Source organism: Brachycentrus maculatus, unplaced genomic scaffold, assembly GCF_059751285.1.
Source record: "Brachycentrus maculatus isolate JH-2025_06_01 unplaced genomic scaffold, ASM5975128v1 h1tg000188l, whole genome shotgun sequence".
Classification (NCBI taxonomy): Eukaryota; Metazoa; Arthropoda; class Insecta; order Trichoptera; family Brachycentridae; genus Brachycentrus; species Brachycentrus maculatus.
The window spans coordinates 329,300-346,976 of record NW_028280939.1 but is presented as its reverse complement, the minus strand read 5'-3'; the positions used below and the strand labels follow the sequence as shown (position 1 = coordinate 346,976).

At 31.7% G+C, this 17,677-nt stretch overlaps 1 protein-coding gene across 1 annotated transcript in view; it reads left to right on the top strand.

Annotated features, from left to right (window-relative positions):
• LOC148307816 (juvenile hormone esterase) overlaps positions 1-17,677 on the top strand; it is a 45,025-nt gene that overhangs the window by 15,291 nt on the left and 12,057 nt on the right. Inside the window, exons 3-6 of the mRNA XM_088262759.1 lie at positions 3,852-4,046; positions 4,738-4,933; positions 11,060-11,194; positions 15,488-15,623. Coding sequence (XP_088118885.1) covers positions 3,852-4,046; positions 4,738-4,933; positions 11,060-11,194; positions 15,488-15,623 — 662 coding nt within the window. The remainder of the gene's footprint in view (positions 1-3,851; positions 4,047-4,737; positions 4,934-11,059; positions 11,195-15,487; positions 15,624-17,677) is intronic.

Below are 17,677 nucleotides of genomic sequence, written 5' to 3'. Positions count from 1 at the left end.
CAAATTCACGTCAGATGTTTTTTTATTAAATTGAATAAAATACGAATGTAGATCAGCCTCAATAAAGACATTTTTATGCTCACTTTTATTGCAGATAAATCAATAAAAAATAATAGCTTTACTGTAAGAATATAAAGCATGAAATAACCCTCAATTAAATTTGTCATAATATCACTGTGTAGTGTGTAGTAACATGGTGTATTTGTACTTACTCATATATTTTCTGTACATAATTTAAGTGCATATGTAGAAATAAAACAAATAGTCATACCTACTTAAATTTAAATGTTCGTTTAATAAAAAAAACTTGATTTCAAAAGAACTGAGCAACGTCCTCTGAAAATGCGGTGAAATATGACCACGCGCTATTAATTTCCAAATTTCCTAAATGGATAGTATGCATTTTGTTTTATATTAAAAGAATGTCAGATTTAAGTAGTCGCCTAGTAATAAAAAGTAAATAAATATACTTTTTGTAAAGTAATCTATTATTTTATAAATTTTGTTCTCTATTTTTTTTACTTAATTTTCTATAAACTCAGGTAACATTTTACCTAATTGATTTTATTTTTGCTCAAAACACCGTTTTTGTATTGAAAAGTTTTTTTCGAAATAAATATTTGGTTTTAAAAAGAAAACAGTTATTAAATGGTAAGAATTTAAAAAAATGGTTCAAATATTTTTTTCAATATATATATGTATATATTTCTAAAAAAAATGTGCTCGGACAACACGTGTGGTTAATCGCACAGCCGGTCGCGTACTGAGTTGTATATTTTAGAGTAGACTGTTAATTAAAACGCCCTTAAGGTAGTATTTTACGAAATGGCGCCATATAAATTATCTAATATTATACAATACATTTTATGAAAACAAAGATTTTAATAGTTATTGAAAACATCAAATAAAATAAAAAGAACATTTTGAGTGTGTCCAAATACTTATTCACAAAATCTGGATTATCTGGGTGTCTCTAGTGAAGTTCTAGTGATTCAAGAACAAGGTTTCTAAATTGGTTCAAATATAAAGAACTTCCAAGAATTTGAGTAGTGTGGTTGTCAATAATGGGTAGAATTGGTGAATGTTACACGTGTGTAAAGTGATCACTTAAACCAGCCGATGACGGTCGTTAGCCCCGTAAATGCCCAGACTTCCATATTCTTCTTCATCTTTGATGAGATGTCAAAAAATAATATGAAAATAAAAATAGCTCATAGAATGGTTGAAACTTAAAAAAAAATGGGAAAAAGCAGAGAATTTTAAGGTGATTATGCAATCCGACAGTCGGGGACGCCTCGCTAAATGGAATCGAATTTAATAAAGTTCATCCACGTGTTGAGGCGTACAAAAAATACACGATTTGTTCAAGGTTGTCCAAAAAACATTTGTCCCACTTATATCAATATTTTAAATAATATTCAAAGATTAATTCATGAATAAATTAAAGTGCACTTGGAAAAGGCATCTGTCCGGTCTGGTTTTTTGGTAATGTTATCTAACACTTTGGATGGTTGTAAAAAACCGGTTCAGCACAAATCTGAACTCTTTCTGGGTCACGCCTTCTAACGTAAGCATGTAAAAGCGTTTTTTTTTCTGTACAGAACATGATCTTGATACAATCCTACAGTAGCGGATCGAAATCCCAGCCCAATTTAAATTTCATTCTTAATTTCTTCTTCTTCCTCTTCTTTTTCTTCTGCTTGGTGTGCGCCTTGTGGCCTGTTTTTAAGAGGGATTAGCTCCTGCGATGTCGATTCTCATGTCTTTGGTGGACCCGGGAGTTGTCTGCCTTGGTTGGCCGTACAGTACAATGTGGGGGAGTCTGGATAGTTCCATTTGCAAGTGTTTTTGACTACAATTTTCACTCATCAATTACATAAAATTATGGTAACTTTAAACATAAAGAGTAAATCATAGGCATAGGCTACGAAACTTAAAAAGTTGAAGCCTGAGTAGGGTCATGGTAAGCGGTGCTGCATAAGCCTTAGCTAGATTTCAGAGTCACTTGGACGTTAGGTAATTTAAAATAAAGATAGTTCCATTCTCCTCACATGCGCATACCATTGTTACTTTCGCTGCCTTCCCCACCTACCAACATATTCGATCTCGCATATTTCCCTTATCCTATTGTTCCTTATTCTGTCTCGAAGACTTTTGCCAGATATGCTCCTTAGAGTCCTCATTTCTGACACTCTTAGCGCGTTTTTTGTTACTGCGGTGGCCGCTCTCCATTCGATCCCATATATCATGATGGGTCGCACACAAGTTTTATATATTTAAATGCTGCTGTCAGAGTTTTTCCATATAGAATTATTCAGGCATCCTGAAATGACTGCAACCTTTTTATTTGCCCCATGACTTCACGTCGTAGATCCGTTCGACCACAAAGGTCCACACTCCGATGTTCATGTACCCTCTGATTGCAAACAGCTATATAAGGTATCAAACGTTTTGACTAATATCACTAGTCTGTTTTTGGTTGGTTGGAAGATATTTCTTTTTTGGCAATAAGCCCGCCAATAAGTACTTATTTATGTTCTGAACATGATGTATAAATAATTAAATAATTGGATGGTTAGAAACTTTTGCCTACATCAGTACATCATGTCAACACATAATTTTAATACTGTGTTTCAAATGCTAAATAATTGCGAGTTAGTTTTTTTTAAGAATTGCTTAATAGTTAGTTTAAGGTTACGTTAATTTTACAACGGTACATGCTACGTATCATTGATTTTTAAATAAATTTTAATTTCGGCACAGTTGTCATTTACTGCCAGAAAAATTAAATATTACATCATAGGATTACAGAAGTTTGAGCATGGACAATATTGTAGATAAAAAAACGTATCATCCATATCATCATCACTAAAGATTTCTTAGATTGTGGTGGAAAGGGAATTGACCTACACACAGTCGATATGAAATTCATTCTTTTTTCTTCTCAATCATTTTCTTATATTATCGTGAAATTTAAAACAGTATCGATATTATCTACCATGAACACATTTGTTACTACCATGACGTAGAGTTTTTACTTTTTTTTTATTATTTCTTTTAATTTCACCAATCGATTCGGCAGTCATTTTGATGAATTAAAATTGACCAACTTACTATCCCATTCCACTCAGGGATACACAGAGACAATAGACACCACTTTTTTTTTAATCGTTATTTGTTTTATTTGATCATGCCAAATTTTCCCCCGTCTTCCTAAGTTCTTATTTCCAATTACATTCGTAACATAAATTTATTTTACTGTTCTTTATTCATTCATTTGTTTCGCATGCCCATACCATCTTAATACACGTTTTTTTTTAAATTTTAACGATAGTACTTATCTTATTATCATCTATCCATTTTAAATTTTAATTATATTATTTTTTGATTAACTGATAAATTCAATTGTTTATGTTTATATATTGATGAATTAAATGAACAAAATAAGAGGTCTTGAAATCTTTGATATTGAATATGGCAGAAAGTGTAGGGCTTAGAAGAGACCCCTGTGGAACACCTGAATGGATATTTATCACAAAACGTGAATGAACCAATCAACTTCTTTGGATTAACTGTTATAAATACTCTATTAGGTTGTAATATCTATCCATTTAAAATTTTCATTTTGTTATTTTGTGAAAAACTGATAAATTTGTCAGTTTATTTTTAACATATTGATGAATTAAAAAAAGGAAAAAAAAGACTTTCAATCTTTGATATTGAACATGGCTGAGAGCATAGGGCTTAGAAGATTCCCCTGTGAAATACCTGAAGGGATATTTATCACAAAACGTGAATGGACTAATCAACGAATTAGATTTAATCCCATAAATACTCTTTTTTTCTTCTAGGTATGCCCAGCCCCCCACGGGTATGTTCAGATTCAAGGCCCCCCGTCCCGTGGAACCCTGGAAGGGGACCAGGGACGCCCTGGAGGAAGGGAATGTATGCCCTCACAAGTTCATCCTGTTCGATAACTACAAGGGAGAAGAGGATTGCCTATTCCTCAACGTCTATACTCCGGATCTGCCTAATAAAGAAGTCGGGTAAGAACTACCAAAAACTAATTTTTTTGCAATAATTTGTACACAAAAGGCTGTTTCACTATAACTCTAAATATAAGTTTTATAATAAAATGAAAACCGTGTTTCAAGAGTCTCGTAGTATGTAATATATTTCGGTTAGAATCTTGCAAACATTTCATGAAGATCTCTGCTAAGTAACTTTTTTAAACTTACAACCGTAGATGGTGCCAAAAACTCGCAAAGGAAGATTTAAATTAAAGGACAAATATGGCTTCCGAAATTTGAGTGGTGTGGTTTTCAATCATAAGTACATAGAATGTGTATAAAGTAATAACTTATACCAACCTATGAGAGATCAAAATCTCTGTAAATACACAGTTTCCCATATGCTTTTTCACCTATGTTGAGATATCAATACAATAAACTCTTATATATCCTTATACGGGTATAAAAAAAATTACCAAATTTTGTTAGTACGCGACTAGCGCATACGCAGCAATCAATGTGGTAATCTTATTTTCTACACAGAAATTTTTCCTTTACAACATTTTAAGTGTGTCCAAATACTTGTTCAAAAATCTGGATTACCTCCAATTATAGGAGTTATTTTTAATATTATTTTTGTCATCTCATCAAAGATGAAGAAGAATTTGATTATAATATTTGGATGTTTAAAAATCATTAATGGTAAATTGTAATTTCCTTACTCTAGGCCAAAACCGTTGTTACCTGTGATGGTTTGGTTCCACGGCGGTGGATTCTCCATGGGTTCAGGCAATTCCTTCTTCTACGGCCCTGACTACCTCATAGCCGAAGGAGTCGTCCTGGTGACCCTCAACTATCGCCTAGGCAGTCTGGGCTTCCTCAACTTGGAGAACGAAGACGTTCCCGGTAACGCTGGACTCAAGGTAAACAAATGACGACTTTAAACGTCAACCAAACAATTTCAACTTCATTAAATGATACGGAAGTCACCTTGGGGTAATATTTATCCATTTTTAATTTAAATATTACTTGCTAATTACCATGGCGCATGCTCCAAATCCCATGGACAGCTAGACGCACCAACGAGTCTATTCGTCAGGAGTAACTCTTGGAAGGCTTGACTCTGGCCAGTGTCTGTACATGACGGATTTTTCAGTTCTTTGGACACATTGCGCGTGGCAATGAGAATAGCCTGGGAACGACTGGTTGTGATCGGTAGCCTGAAGGGGAAGAGAGGGAGAGGAAAATCCCTCACATGATAGATCAAGTTAAGACAGCAGCAGGAAGCTTGGTGTTGGGAGCGCTACGTGCAGCGCAGTCAAGGGATAACTAGAGAAGAGTCATTGCTTCGACAAGGGTCACAACCCTTAGTAATGAGGAGTAAGACGGAAAAGAAATTAATGCTGTTAAATGGTATTTACAATAGTGGAATTTAAATTTAAAAATTTAGCTAAGGGAGTATCCCTAACTACCAACCATATATCCCAGAAATGTGTTGATATTATTATGATTATATCAATAGTCGGAATATCAAGTCAGTCAGTAGTAATTCATCATATGAATAGTCAGTCAGTATATGGAATAATAAGCGGGTTCGTAAAAGGAGATGCATGAATGTGGAAGAGGTTTGCAAAAACAAATTCGTATGGCATTCTATTTTCTCTGTCTATCCCTGCGGAAAGCGACGCGCTGATTAGTTAGTTATTTGAATAATAAACTTAAGTGTATACTTAGGTACTTGTAAATACAATATAAGTATGTACATTTGAGTATGACAATAAGTGGGAACGTGTTGTACGTCAATAAGTACTTGGCGAACATGGTTATATAATCACATTGATGGGTTTTTCACTAATTATTTTTAAAAAACATATGTGTATTTCGTGATTTTATATATGTAAAGTTACATAAATTTCTCAGTTATAATGAGTTGTTTTTTTATGTATCGTAAAAAAAAACTACATAATAGATAAGTAATTATTGAAATTATAAGAGCCAGTGCCAAAAATACATAATGCAAAATATTGAGGCCATTTATTTTTTTTTAAAGACATTTCGTAGCTTTAAATACTGGTAGGTACTTTATGCAATTTAAAAACATATTTTTTATTCCAGTACTTAATTGACACATTTAGGCGTTAATAGCATTATTTAATCGTGGAAAGTGTATAAACATATTTCGCACAGGAAACGAGAATGTATTTGTAGGTACCTGAGTTAATTACAAATTGAATGTTGACATTTGCGTAGTGAAATTAACGATTTTCGTGACATTAGGAACCTACTTACTACTATATACTTACTACCGCGCAGTAAGAAGTTATGTGATTATGTATTGCCATATACAGAAACTGTTTTCAACCCTTTCGTATCTACTAAATAAAAGTACTTAAATACGTGGAATATTTTTTTAAAGATTTCTCAAAAAAATCTCAGATGATTTTATTATTGTTAAAAGAGATTTAAGATGTTTTTATTTATTTGTAAATCTAAAATTTAGTTTTAATATTGATCCAATGTTATTAATATTTAAAGCATTAACTTTGTGGTTAGTCTTTTTTACTTTTGTAGTTTTTTTGAATGAATGAATTTGAATTTAAAAATGTTAGTAATATTAGTATATAACTGCTCACCGAGATTTTTTGTGTACCGGTTCAAAATGTACCCGTTTCATTGTCAGTATTGTTTGCATGCTGTTGTAGTTATTGTCCTGACGAAGTGACGGGTACATCTCGAAACTGGTAGAAAAACATCTTTGTGAGTGAATTTATATTACTAACATTTAAAAAAATATATATGAATATTATATTTAATTAAATTATGTATTTATATAATATTATTTATAGAAGTGTAACATTTTTTGTGTCGACTACATTTTACAGTAATAAGTACCTACAACTATTTTTGGTGAAGCTTTTCTTCTTTGTTGTCGTTTTTTTAATAATGTAATATACCATCACGTGGTATCGATGCTATATTTAGGTAGAAAGATAGTATTCATTATTCTGAAAACATATTAATACCATTTATAATTAAAATCTATTATAGGACATGTTTTGATGCATTAAGAAATAATGGTAGGTAATCATCAAGTTAAACTTAAATTTAAAATGCATAGATATTATCACAAAATGACTACCGAATCAATTCATGAAATCATATTTTTACCAAGTATTTCAAAATTTTTTCGAAAGTATTAAGGATATTATTTTTTTTTAAATTCAGACTTCTATTTCAATTTAAATCTGAATTTCATACTCATTTTTTTAAAGTAAATATATTTTGATTCTATATAATCAATTACAATTAATATATTTAAATTTTAACGTACCTACTAGGTTTGTTGCTGTTAATTTTTCAAATTACTGAAAAATTGTTTTTAAACAATTATATATGTATATTATTTCAATTTTGATATGAAAGGGTTAATTTTTCGTTCTTCAGATTCCATACATGGCAACACAAGACAGAACATCGAGCATTGGTTGCAAGACTTTTAATCAAAGTTTAATAATATATGGCGTTTAAAATAAACCAACAGGAAACATTATTTTGAAAACGATTTTACTTTTTCGATTTTAAAATGTATTTTGTTGACAATGTACAACACCGTCAAATTACGAATTATTAAGATATTTAGTATTTGGGTTTTTCAAGTGTTAAATTTTATATGGATTTTTATTGAAATCTCAACGTGACAAAAATTATGGATATTTCTTCTTCTTCTAACCTTTATCCGCACCCAATAGTGCATATAGTACTGCTTCGTATTGACGCAACGTTATCTTGATCGTTACTTACACGAAGGCACGGTGATCACTCCTGCGCTTCAGGGACTATCCCAGGGTTATATTAAGTAAATATTATAATGTAAAATCACTAATTTCACCCCCCCCCCCTTCCTGGGAATCGAACCTGGGACTTCTGAACACGCTAATCATTACACTACAGAGGCGGACATGGATATTTACAGGGCTTAAAATATTGAAACAATTTATAAAAGCTCATGCAAAACCTCTGCAATGATTTCGCGGTCCATATCGATACTTGGAATATTTCACTTCCTAACGATACAGCAACAATAATTACTATTCTTTAGGTTGATGGATAATTCCTTGTTTTATATGCTCATCCTTCAAATAAGTACTTTTCGAACCAAATTATTGGTAAGAAACATTCAAGACCTTTTCTTTATTTGAATTTAATCAGAGTGAGCCACAGTAACGCCAGGCCGGGTACAGGCAGTTAATAAGTAAATATAAAAGATTAGGTATTGAGTAATTGACTTTATTCAATGCAAGCATATTAAAGAGTTATGATACAATCATTGTAATCGTAATGTAATACGTTTCGAAGAGTAATTACTAAAATCGTTTACAGTCCATTAAAATCATTTAAAAAAATGTTTCGAAACTAATTATTGTGTAAAAAAATATGAATAATGTAATCGGCATAGCATTAAAACCATCATTGATTTTTATGGAAGTTATTGAAATAATTAAGTTCTTAAGGCCCAATATACGATAAATCGATAAAATTGAATTTTCTTAACACTCAGGTAACATTTGACGTAATTGAATATTTTGTTTAAAATACGGTTTTTGTATTTAAAAAAATTAAGATTTTCTTCGAAATAAATATATGGTTTGAAAAAGAAATGAGTTTTTGAAAGGTAAGGGGTTTACAAAAATTATATCAATCATATTGTTAACATATATTCTAAAAAAGGTCAATTTCCTATTTATGTTTTTACATCGCACGGGTAAGCACGACCGACCTCTAGCGCGGTCGTTTGAGCTCTGAATTTGAAGTCTGAGAGTTCCCCGTCAATTAATGTTCATAAAAAAAGTTTATGAAATAATTTAGTGATTAGTGATTAATGTTACGCTTCAGATGCCACCCTAGGGTAATATATGAAACATCCATTCAGGAAATGGATAATCCCTCAAAGAGTTGTAATAAAAATTGTTATTGATACCTTCACAGGTTTAAAAAAAGTTTCAGTTTAAAATACTTAACGTAATTTTTTTAACATGTATACAGTCGAACTGAAATTTCTATGTAAAATGAGGAATGGACGTTTTAATACGATCAAATAATCATATATGCAACTTTAAAAAAATAACGAGAATATATTTTATAATATGCAGAATATTGAATGTTACATTTTATATAAAGAGATCACTTAACCAGCCTGTGCCAGATCATAATACCTGTAAATACCCAGGCTTTCATATTCTTCTTCATCCGCGTTGAGATATCAAAAACGTAAAAAAAATCCTGAAAAAAGTGGAGAAACCTAGATTTGTGAACAAGGATTTGGACACACTTAAAACGTTGTGAAAATATATTGTATTAAAAATGTTATCTTGTTCCTGTAATATGTTTTTTACATGTTTATTAAACTGTTAAATTGATATTTTTTTGGGATGACGACCTATTTTACGATCCCCCAATTAGTGAAAATCGTTCACGTAAAACGTATGTCACGTGTTCGCCATTTTTGCCCAAGGGTCTATAGAAACGGTTTACATATTGCCAAACCCATATTGCGGCACGGCATTATATTTCAATAATATTCTAGGTGGCATTGCCGTTAGCATATCGGTTAGTATAATACATAAATCGCCAAAGTGTGGGTCGGGAGCAGCATGCGGCTCTTTGATCTTTAAGTGCGGCTCTAGCTCAAACATCCGCGGGAAGGCTCTTCAACTCTTTGTATTCATGTGAACAATATTTTTGATGCGTGAACCTTAATATATTGTTTGCGGGAAACGTTTAAAACCTTCTTTAACATAATGTTGGTAGAAAGCGGGAGACGTTTTTAGACGAAAGTAAGCGTTTTATGTGCCTACTTTTGGTACAGCGCGAGAGGCCAAAAAACATTTTACAGATCAGAGTTCGGTTTGCGATTACTTCTGATAAGTGTACGACCCTAATTAGCATACTAATTAGGATCGGAGTTGATGAAAAAACTGCTTGCAAATAACGTGTTAAAAGCAAAATATGAAATTAATAAGAACCTGGAAACGTACATAAAATAACGACTTACAAACCTGACTTGGTCAAATTTTCAAAGGAGATGCAAAGACATTATCGCAATAAGTAGTGTTCTTATTGATTGATACCTTACTTTCAAAAGATTTTTTAAATTGATGAATAAATTTCATATTAGGGCTCAATATACGATAAATCGCAACTTAATTTTCTTCAAACCCAGACAACATTTAAAAAAACCCTTATCCGCACCCAATGGTGCATAGGGCACTGCGTCATATAAACGCAGTGTTATCTTGATCGTTTACACATGAAGGAAAGGTGATCAGCCTTCCGCTTCAGGTACCAGTCCAGGGTAATATTGAATAAATATTACAGTGAAAAAATCACCTATATTTCTTTTACCCCCCTTGGGAATCGAACCCGGGACCTCCAGAACGGTAGCCGAGCGTGCTGACCATTACACTACGGAGGCGGACAACATTTGGCATAGGTAATTAATTTTTTTTACTTCAAATACCATTTGTTGAAAAATAATGAAAATATTTTTGTTTCGTATCAAACAAAAAAAGTTTTGATAAGTTTTGAAAAGAAAAGAGTTATTGAGTGGTAAAGAGTTATAAAAATATAAAAATTATAAAAATATTTTTTTAATATATATTCTAAAAGAAGTCAAATTCCAATTTATATTGTAAAAAATGCATTCTCGCTAAATAGTTCGCGTTCTGAATTTGAAGTTTACAATTGAAATTTGATGTTTTTTATTGAGTGTAATTTTAAAAAGGTCAAAAATTATGATAAAAGTGTATACAATTGCCTACAGATTTGGCTCTATAGAAAAAAAAATCGTTGTTTGACGACCACTGGGCCAATAGCATATGTTTTTATTTTATTGTCTAACAGCATGCCATGACAATAATTTGATAATGGCAACAATAATAACGTCATAATGTGTGCCATTCTTGGTTCCCACGGATCGTTGCGTAATTTCTTTCAATTTAATTAAATGTAGAGGAAATAATAGGTTCTAACCCATTATTGTTCTTGCTCAGGATCAAGTGTTGGCCTTGAAATGGGTGCGAGACAATATCCAGTACTTCGGAGGGGATCCGTCCAGGGTCACCATCTTCGGTGAATCAGCAGGAGGAGCAGCAGTTCAGTACCTGATGATGTCACCAATTGCAGAGGTAAGCTATTAACATTCAAAATAATATCCGTTAAGATACCCTAATAATTTTGATATTTAAGCTTAATAACACAGGTCTTATGGTAGTATTCATACAAAAAATTGACCTAATAACATCCGTTTTTAGGTCAAATTTTACCTTACCTTTTTCGCATGGACTATTCAATCCACACAAAAAAGGTTAACCATATAGGCATATAACTTATTGCGGAGGAAGGCTTTTAACATTTAAAATACTATCCGTTCAATTGCTTTAATAATTGAAATATTTTAGTTTAACAGCAACTGTTTTATGCTGTCTTATGGTGACTTTCATACAAAAAAATCAACATAATATTGTAACAAATAATCCATACAAAAAAACAGATTACTCATATAGGCACAAAAGCAATGCTTACTACACCTTGGATTCATTTGGATGGATAAGAGTACAAATGAAAATGTTCTAAGAAGAGCTAGATCAGATAGAGGATAGAGGAACTCTTGTCGAATATCTAGGTTTGTGAGATTTCATATCTTGGTCACGTAATTCGTAAAGAAGAACACTACCTTCTGCAATTAATTATAATGGGAAAGGTAGAAGGACTGTGAGGAGCTGACAAAAAGCAAACATCGTGGCTGCAAAACATTCGCGACTGGACCGGGGTAACAGGGGTGAAACTTTCACTCAAGAATTACATGAAATTAAAGTAACTTTAATCATAAACAGTAAACCCACTCACAATTAGAAATAGGCTATAAAACTTATAAAGTCGGAGCCTAAGTAGAGGAACATGATAAGCGGTGTTGCAAAGGCCGTAGCTAGATTTTAGACTCATTTGGACGTTAGGTGATGCAAAAAACGCCTTCTATCTGTTATTCTCATGTGGGATTGCTTCCAAATTCCATACGCCATCTTCACTTCACACTTTGATTAAATACGAGGTAAACTCTCGCCCACGCTTTGTTGCGCAACGTCTTACGTACTGTTATAATGTTGTCCTATTTAATTACTAAATTCAAATCATTGCCGTGGGTATTCTTGCAATTCTCACGTTATAAATAATGTATGAAGCTAAAAATCGAAGACATGCGTTTATTGGTAAATGCCTGCGACAATTCGTTAGTCGTAATGAAAACTGGGTTACCGATTGAGTTGGAAAGAAAAACCCGACAGGCTTTTAGAAAAATACAACAAAATTATGAGAAATATTCTCAATAAACTCGACATATGGAATTTAAATTATTTTACTTATATTATATGTGGAGGTCCTCACCAAAAAGTTTCCCAAATGCACAAAAAATCCTTTAAATGCAAATTTGTTCTGTTTACTGTATTCTATCGAAATCTTAATTAAAGTTGCGACAAAACGTGACCAATCCTGTGTTAAACCAATATGAAATCATTAAATCACGCCAAAACGTAACAATTTTACAAGCTAGAAGTCCTGATTATTTAAAATTATTTATAATGGAAATGTAATGTTTTGGTGAGAACCCCCACACATATGTTCGTTTTTTTTTTACGAATTTTAATTCAAAGTCCGCAAAACCCAAAAGAATAGTCCTTTATTGGAATTTTGACATTGACTCGTACATTGCGTAAGAAGGGACCTATATTTTCATTTTAAAATCCAATACAAATAACACTTAATTCGTGTTGGTATTAAGTATTTTTCTTTTTCCTGGCTCCATCCCAACTTGTCGTCTTTACGTCGACTGTTGGGGTCAGCTCTCCTCATCCTCAGGTTGTAGATCCTTCTGTCATGGGCAACGTCACCTTGGCTATGCCTTCGAATCATTTTTTTTTCTGAAGCAACCATAAATTCTTTGGTTTTCGTCTAGATGTCTTTCAAAGAAGATCCAAGGCGATTGCCTGGTTCACAATATGATCAGGTTCTCTGTGTCTGTATTATTAAACACAAATTTAGAAAATAAACATACAAAATCGTACGTCCCTCAAATCAGATGTAATTAACAAAGATTATTAGTTTTTTTTTTACTGTATCCTGTATTTTCTTTTTTGTAACACGTGCGGTGTTTGTCCCAAAGTTCTTTCTTCATTCATTTCGTGCAAATCTTAAACAATAGCAACACTTTTCTTTATCTAACCACAACGATTTATATCACTGGGAGTTTTACCACACATTTCATCGTGAAACATACAAGATTACAGACATGTGTGTAATTGTTATACCTGCTTGACTTTCTGACATAGAACTACATATGTAGATGGAAAGATACGTGTCGATTAGTTAATAACAACTTTATTACGCAGGTACCATGATTTTCTGCCACTTTAATCTTGACCTCTATTTTTTATGCTAGTAGTGTAAATAATAAGTTCGGTAGCGTAAAAATACGCAAATAAAATACGTAAGTTATCACTTTTTCATGGGAATGTCAAAAACTCTCTTCGATTAAAAATAAGTAGGTGCTTAAAGAAAATATTCAACTTTTTTTAAATGCTGGTAGGTACTTATTTAATATTTATTTAACCTAATATGCGGCGTGTCAAGGTTAAATGATAAACATGTTTTACTTGAATTCCAAGATGAAAATTCTTGGTCAAATTGGTAATAAATTGAATATCGGTAGGTTTACCAAAACGTAGTAGCAATATATTTTTCATTTAAGTTACTAATAAATACTGCCTTTCATTAGTTAGGTGCGATATTATACAAATAAAACACTTACACAACGTGTTACCTTTTTTTGTTAAAAATATAAATATATATGTTTTACGATATACACAAATATTTCAATTTCATATTATGTATTTCCGAATTATACAAATATGGTATCAAATAGTGGTAAAGTAAAACTTCCGTTTATGAAAATGCTCTTTATCATATCGCTGACTCCTTTCAACAACGTCATATATAAAAAAAAACTTGTTTTTTCAGGAGATCGTTTTTGAAGTTAAAGAATATAATAAAATGTATTAAAAATAAATATGAAGCAATTTATTGAACTTTTTAGTGTGTAATAGATATTTTTAGACAAAACTTGAAGGTTTAATAGGTCCATTTGAAAATAATTTAGTATTTTAAAAAAAATAAAAATAATACATTTTCTTCAAAATTCAAAAACAACACTTTCTTCCCTGTAGCGGGTAAATATAAAGCTAAAAATATGCCGCTTTTGCTGGGATATATCCCAGTACTATAGTACATTTTCTGGGCATTCCGAGAACATGCACAACAAAAAATTGACGGTTTTTGATATATGACGTTGTTGAAAGGAGTGAGCGGTATATTTTGATTTAGGTAGGTACTGAATGAATAATTAAAAAATAATAGTAATATTTTGAACCAATGAACCTAAAAAGGTGTTCAAGGTCTAAATCACACATCCGTCTCAAAACTTTTAATTCTTCAGTATTCTGGACGACTTCTTTAGCCTATTTGATGGCTGTGCTGAAGCTACAGGTTCCCAAGGTGGAATTTTCAATACTGCCATCAGCTGAGCCGGGAATTCTTTTACATATATTGAAATATGTATTTGCTAACTAAATATATACATATTTATACATTCATTTAAAAATTCATAAACATACTTGAACTTTGATGTATTACTTGAGCCCAGTACAAAAAATTATTTAGATCTGTATTTGGTCTACTACAATAATGAACGTATCGACATAATTCATTGTTTCCCTGACAGGTGACATTTATTGTCACGATACGTTCATTATTGTAGACCAAATACAGATTTATAATTTTTTGTACTGGGCACACTGCGGGAAGGGAATTTTACCGTTTCACTCGACTGGTGGTGTTGGGCGGGAAGGGTAATTTTACCTTTTTACTCGACTCGTCATAAATTGCGTGGTAGTTATTTTTACGCATGACTTTTGCGGCATCTTTTGATCTCATATCAATGTATACAGTATGGTTAAACGTTATCACTTCTTTTCAGAGATATTTATCTCTATTATGAGCGCAAATCCGCCCGCAGATAGTGTGTTTTATTTTACGGTAATTAACTTTTATTTTGCAGAGACCCACCAAACCACCTTGTGTGTCTTGTGGGTGGAGTTATTTTTACTTGCGTTTTTTTATTACTTTTATGTATTTAAACAAAGTATACACACAAAAAAGAAAGGAAAAAATTACATTATTTTTTTTACAATTTTCTTAATATTAACTCTTGATCATGCACCCATTCCTTTATATCGCCTTTGTTCAATATTTTATTTTGACTTCTTACATCTGTTAAATCGTTAAATCCTTAAATCGTTCGGATTTAAACGTGTTTCGGATTACGGAGAGTTCGGATTGTATATATTTTCTAATACACGATCAAATTTCAGGGGCTGTTCCATCGTGCCGTATCTCAGTCCGGAGGAGCGACTTGTCCGTGGGCTTTCTCAGATCAGCCTATAGAAAAAGCTTTCGCTCTCGGGAGAGCTTTAGGCCTCCATACTAACAGCACAGAGCAACTCATCGGTAAGTCTATTTTAAATCACTTCAAAATAAAAATACTATTTATTTATTACATGACTTACAACCTGTCATAACCTGGTTTATCATGATTCTCATGTTCATGAGTTCACGGCAGCATCTATGGTTGGATTGAGAAAGCTTTTATTTAGCAGAGACCAAACCAAAATATTGTTATGGTTGAGATCTCGAACGTTCAAATCAGAATGCGATCGGCCGCACTTGGTGCTAGACATCTTTCCGCAGTAATTTTTTTTAATATATTTGAATTTAGCTTTATTTAAAATATGTATTGGAATTTAGTTTTTTTTAGAACATACTCATATTAAAAAAATATTTAGATAATTTTTTTTAACTCCTTACCTTTCAATAACTCTTTTCTTTTCAAAACAATATATTTATTTCGATGAAAAACTTATTTTTTCAATACGAAAACTGTGTTTTAAGAACCAAATTTATAACGTCACATCATGGGTTAAATAAAATTAAGTTGCGATTCATCGAATATTGCACCTTAAATAAAATTAATCAACATTTGGTAATTTTTTAATATTTTCACATAATTTTGTCGAAATTCGGTTTTAACGAAATTAAAATTGAAACATCGGCAAAAAATTTAGGCATTTCAATATAAATGTTTTTTTATTTAAAGTAGCACGGTCATAAATTACTATTAATTAATTACAAGCACTAACAAAAATTCAGTATTGATACATTTTTAAGTACGGTGGCAAATCTATCAAAACTTCAATGTTGATACATTTTTAAGTACGATGGCAAATCTATCAAAATATCAATATTGATACGTTTTTAAGTACGGTGGCAAATCTATCAAAACTTCAATGTTGATACATTTTTAAGTACGATGGCAAATCTATCAAAACTTCAATGTTGATACATTTTTAAGTACGATGGCAAATCTATCAAAACTTCAATGTTGATACATTTTTAAGTACGATGGCAAATCTATCAAAACTTCAATGTTGATACATTTTTAAGTACGATGGCAAATCTATCAAAACTTCAATGTTGATACATTTTTAAGTACGATGGCAAATCTATCAAAACTTCAATGTTGATACATTTTTAAGTACGATGGCAAATCTATCAAAACTTCAATGTTGATACATTTTTAAGTACGATGGCAAATCTATCAAAACATCAATATTGATACGTTTTTAAGTACGATGGCAAATCTATCAAAACATCAATATTGATACGTTTTTAAGTACGGTGGCAAATCTATCAAAACTTCAATGTTGATACATTTTTTAGCACGGTGGCGAATCTATCAAATGTTTGATATTGGTATATTTTTCATATCAAATCTATCAAACTATGTATAATGTTGATACATTTTTGACACACAATGGCCTTCCTTATCCATGCCAGACTGTTACAACGATCGCAGGTTCGTTGACTTCGCGTTGCAGTAATTCGATATGAGAAATGTGTACAAAATTACACCATACTAAATATCGCTGCATTATGAAATAATAACACCTAATAATACAAAGTCACCTACCTGTCTGGATATATAGGAATAATTCGTGTTAGTTTTTTTAAGCGTTAGAAAAAATAGATAATTGTCTCGAGCTTATACATATATGATTACTTTACATCACGATTTTGAACTTTTGTGTTGTATTATTTGAATACACTTTCTACGCGAGTAGTTCAGACTTTTTTTTATATATATTTCATTTTATAAAGTGTGTCGAGTAATGCAATGAATTACTAAATCAGTTTAAAGAAATTATGATTGGATACACGTAATGACACTAAAATAAATATATTTTTCAGATCACCTTTTAAAACATACGTCGTTTATTATCTGAATATGTTTTTTGATAAATGGAAACAAAATGCCGGTAATATGTCAAAAATGGTAAATACGAACTAATAAATACTGTATGTGTTATGAAATCGAATGGTCAGTATTTATATAAAATAAGTGTACATACTTTATGTAAATATGTTATGGTTATAATCAGAATTCAGATCAAATCCGATTTTCCTAGGGATTTGTAGATTTGAAGAAATGATTTTACTGTAACTAT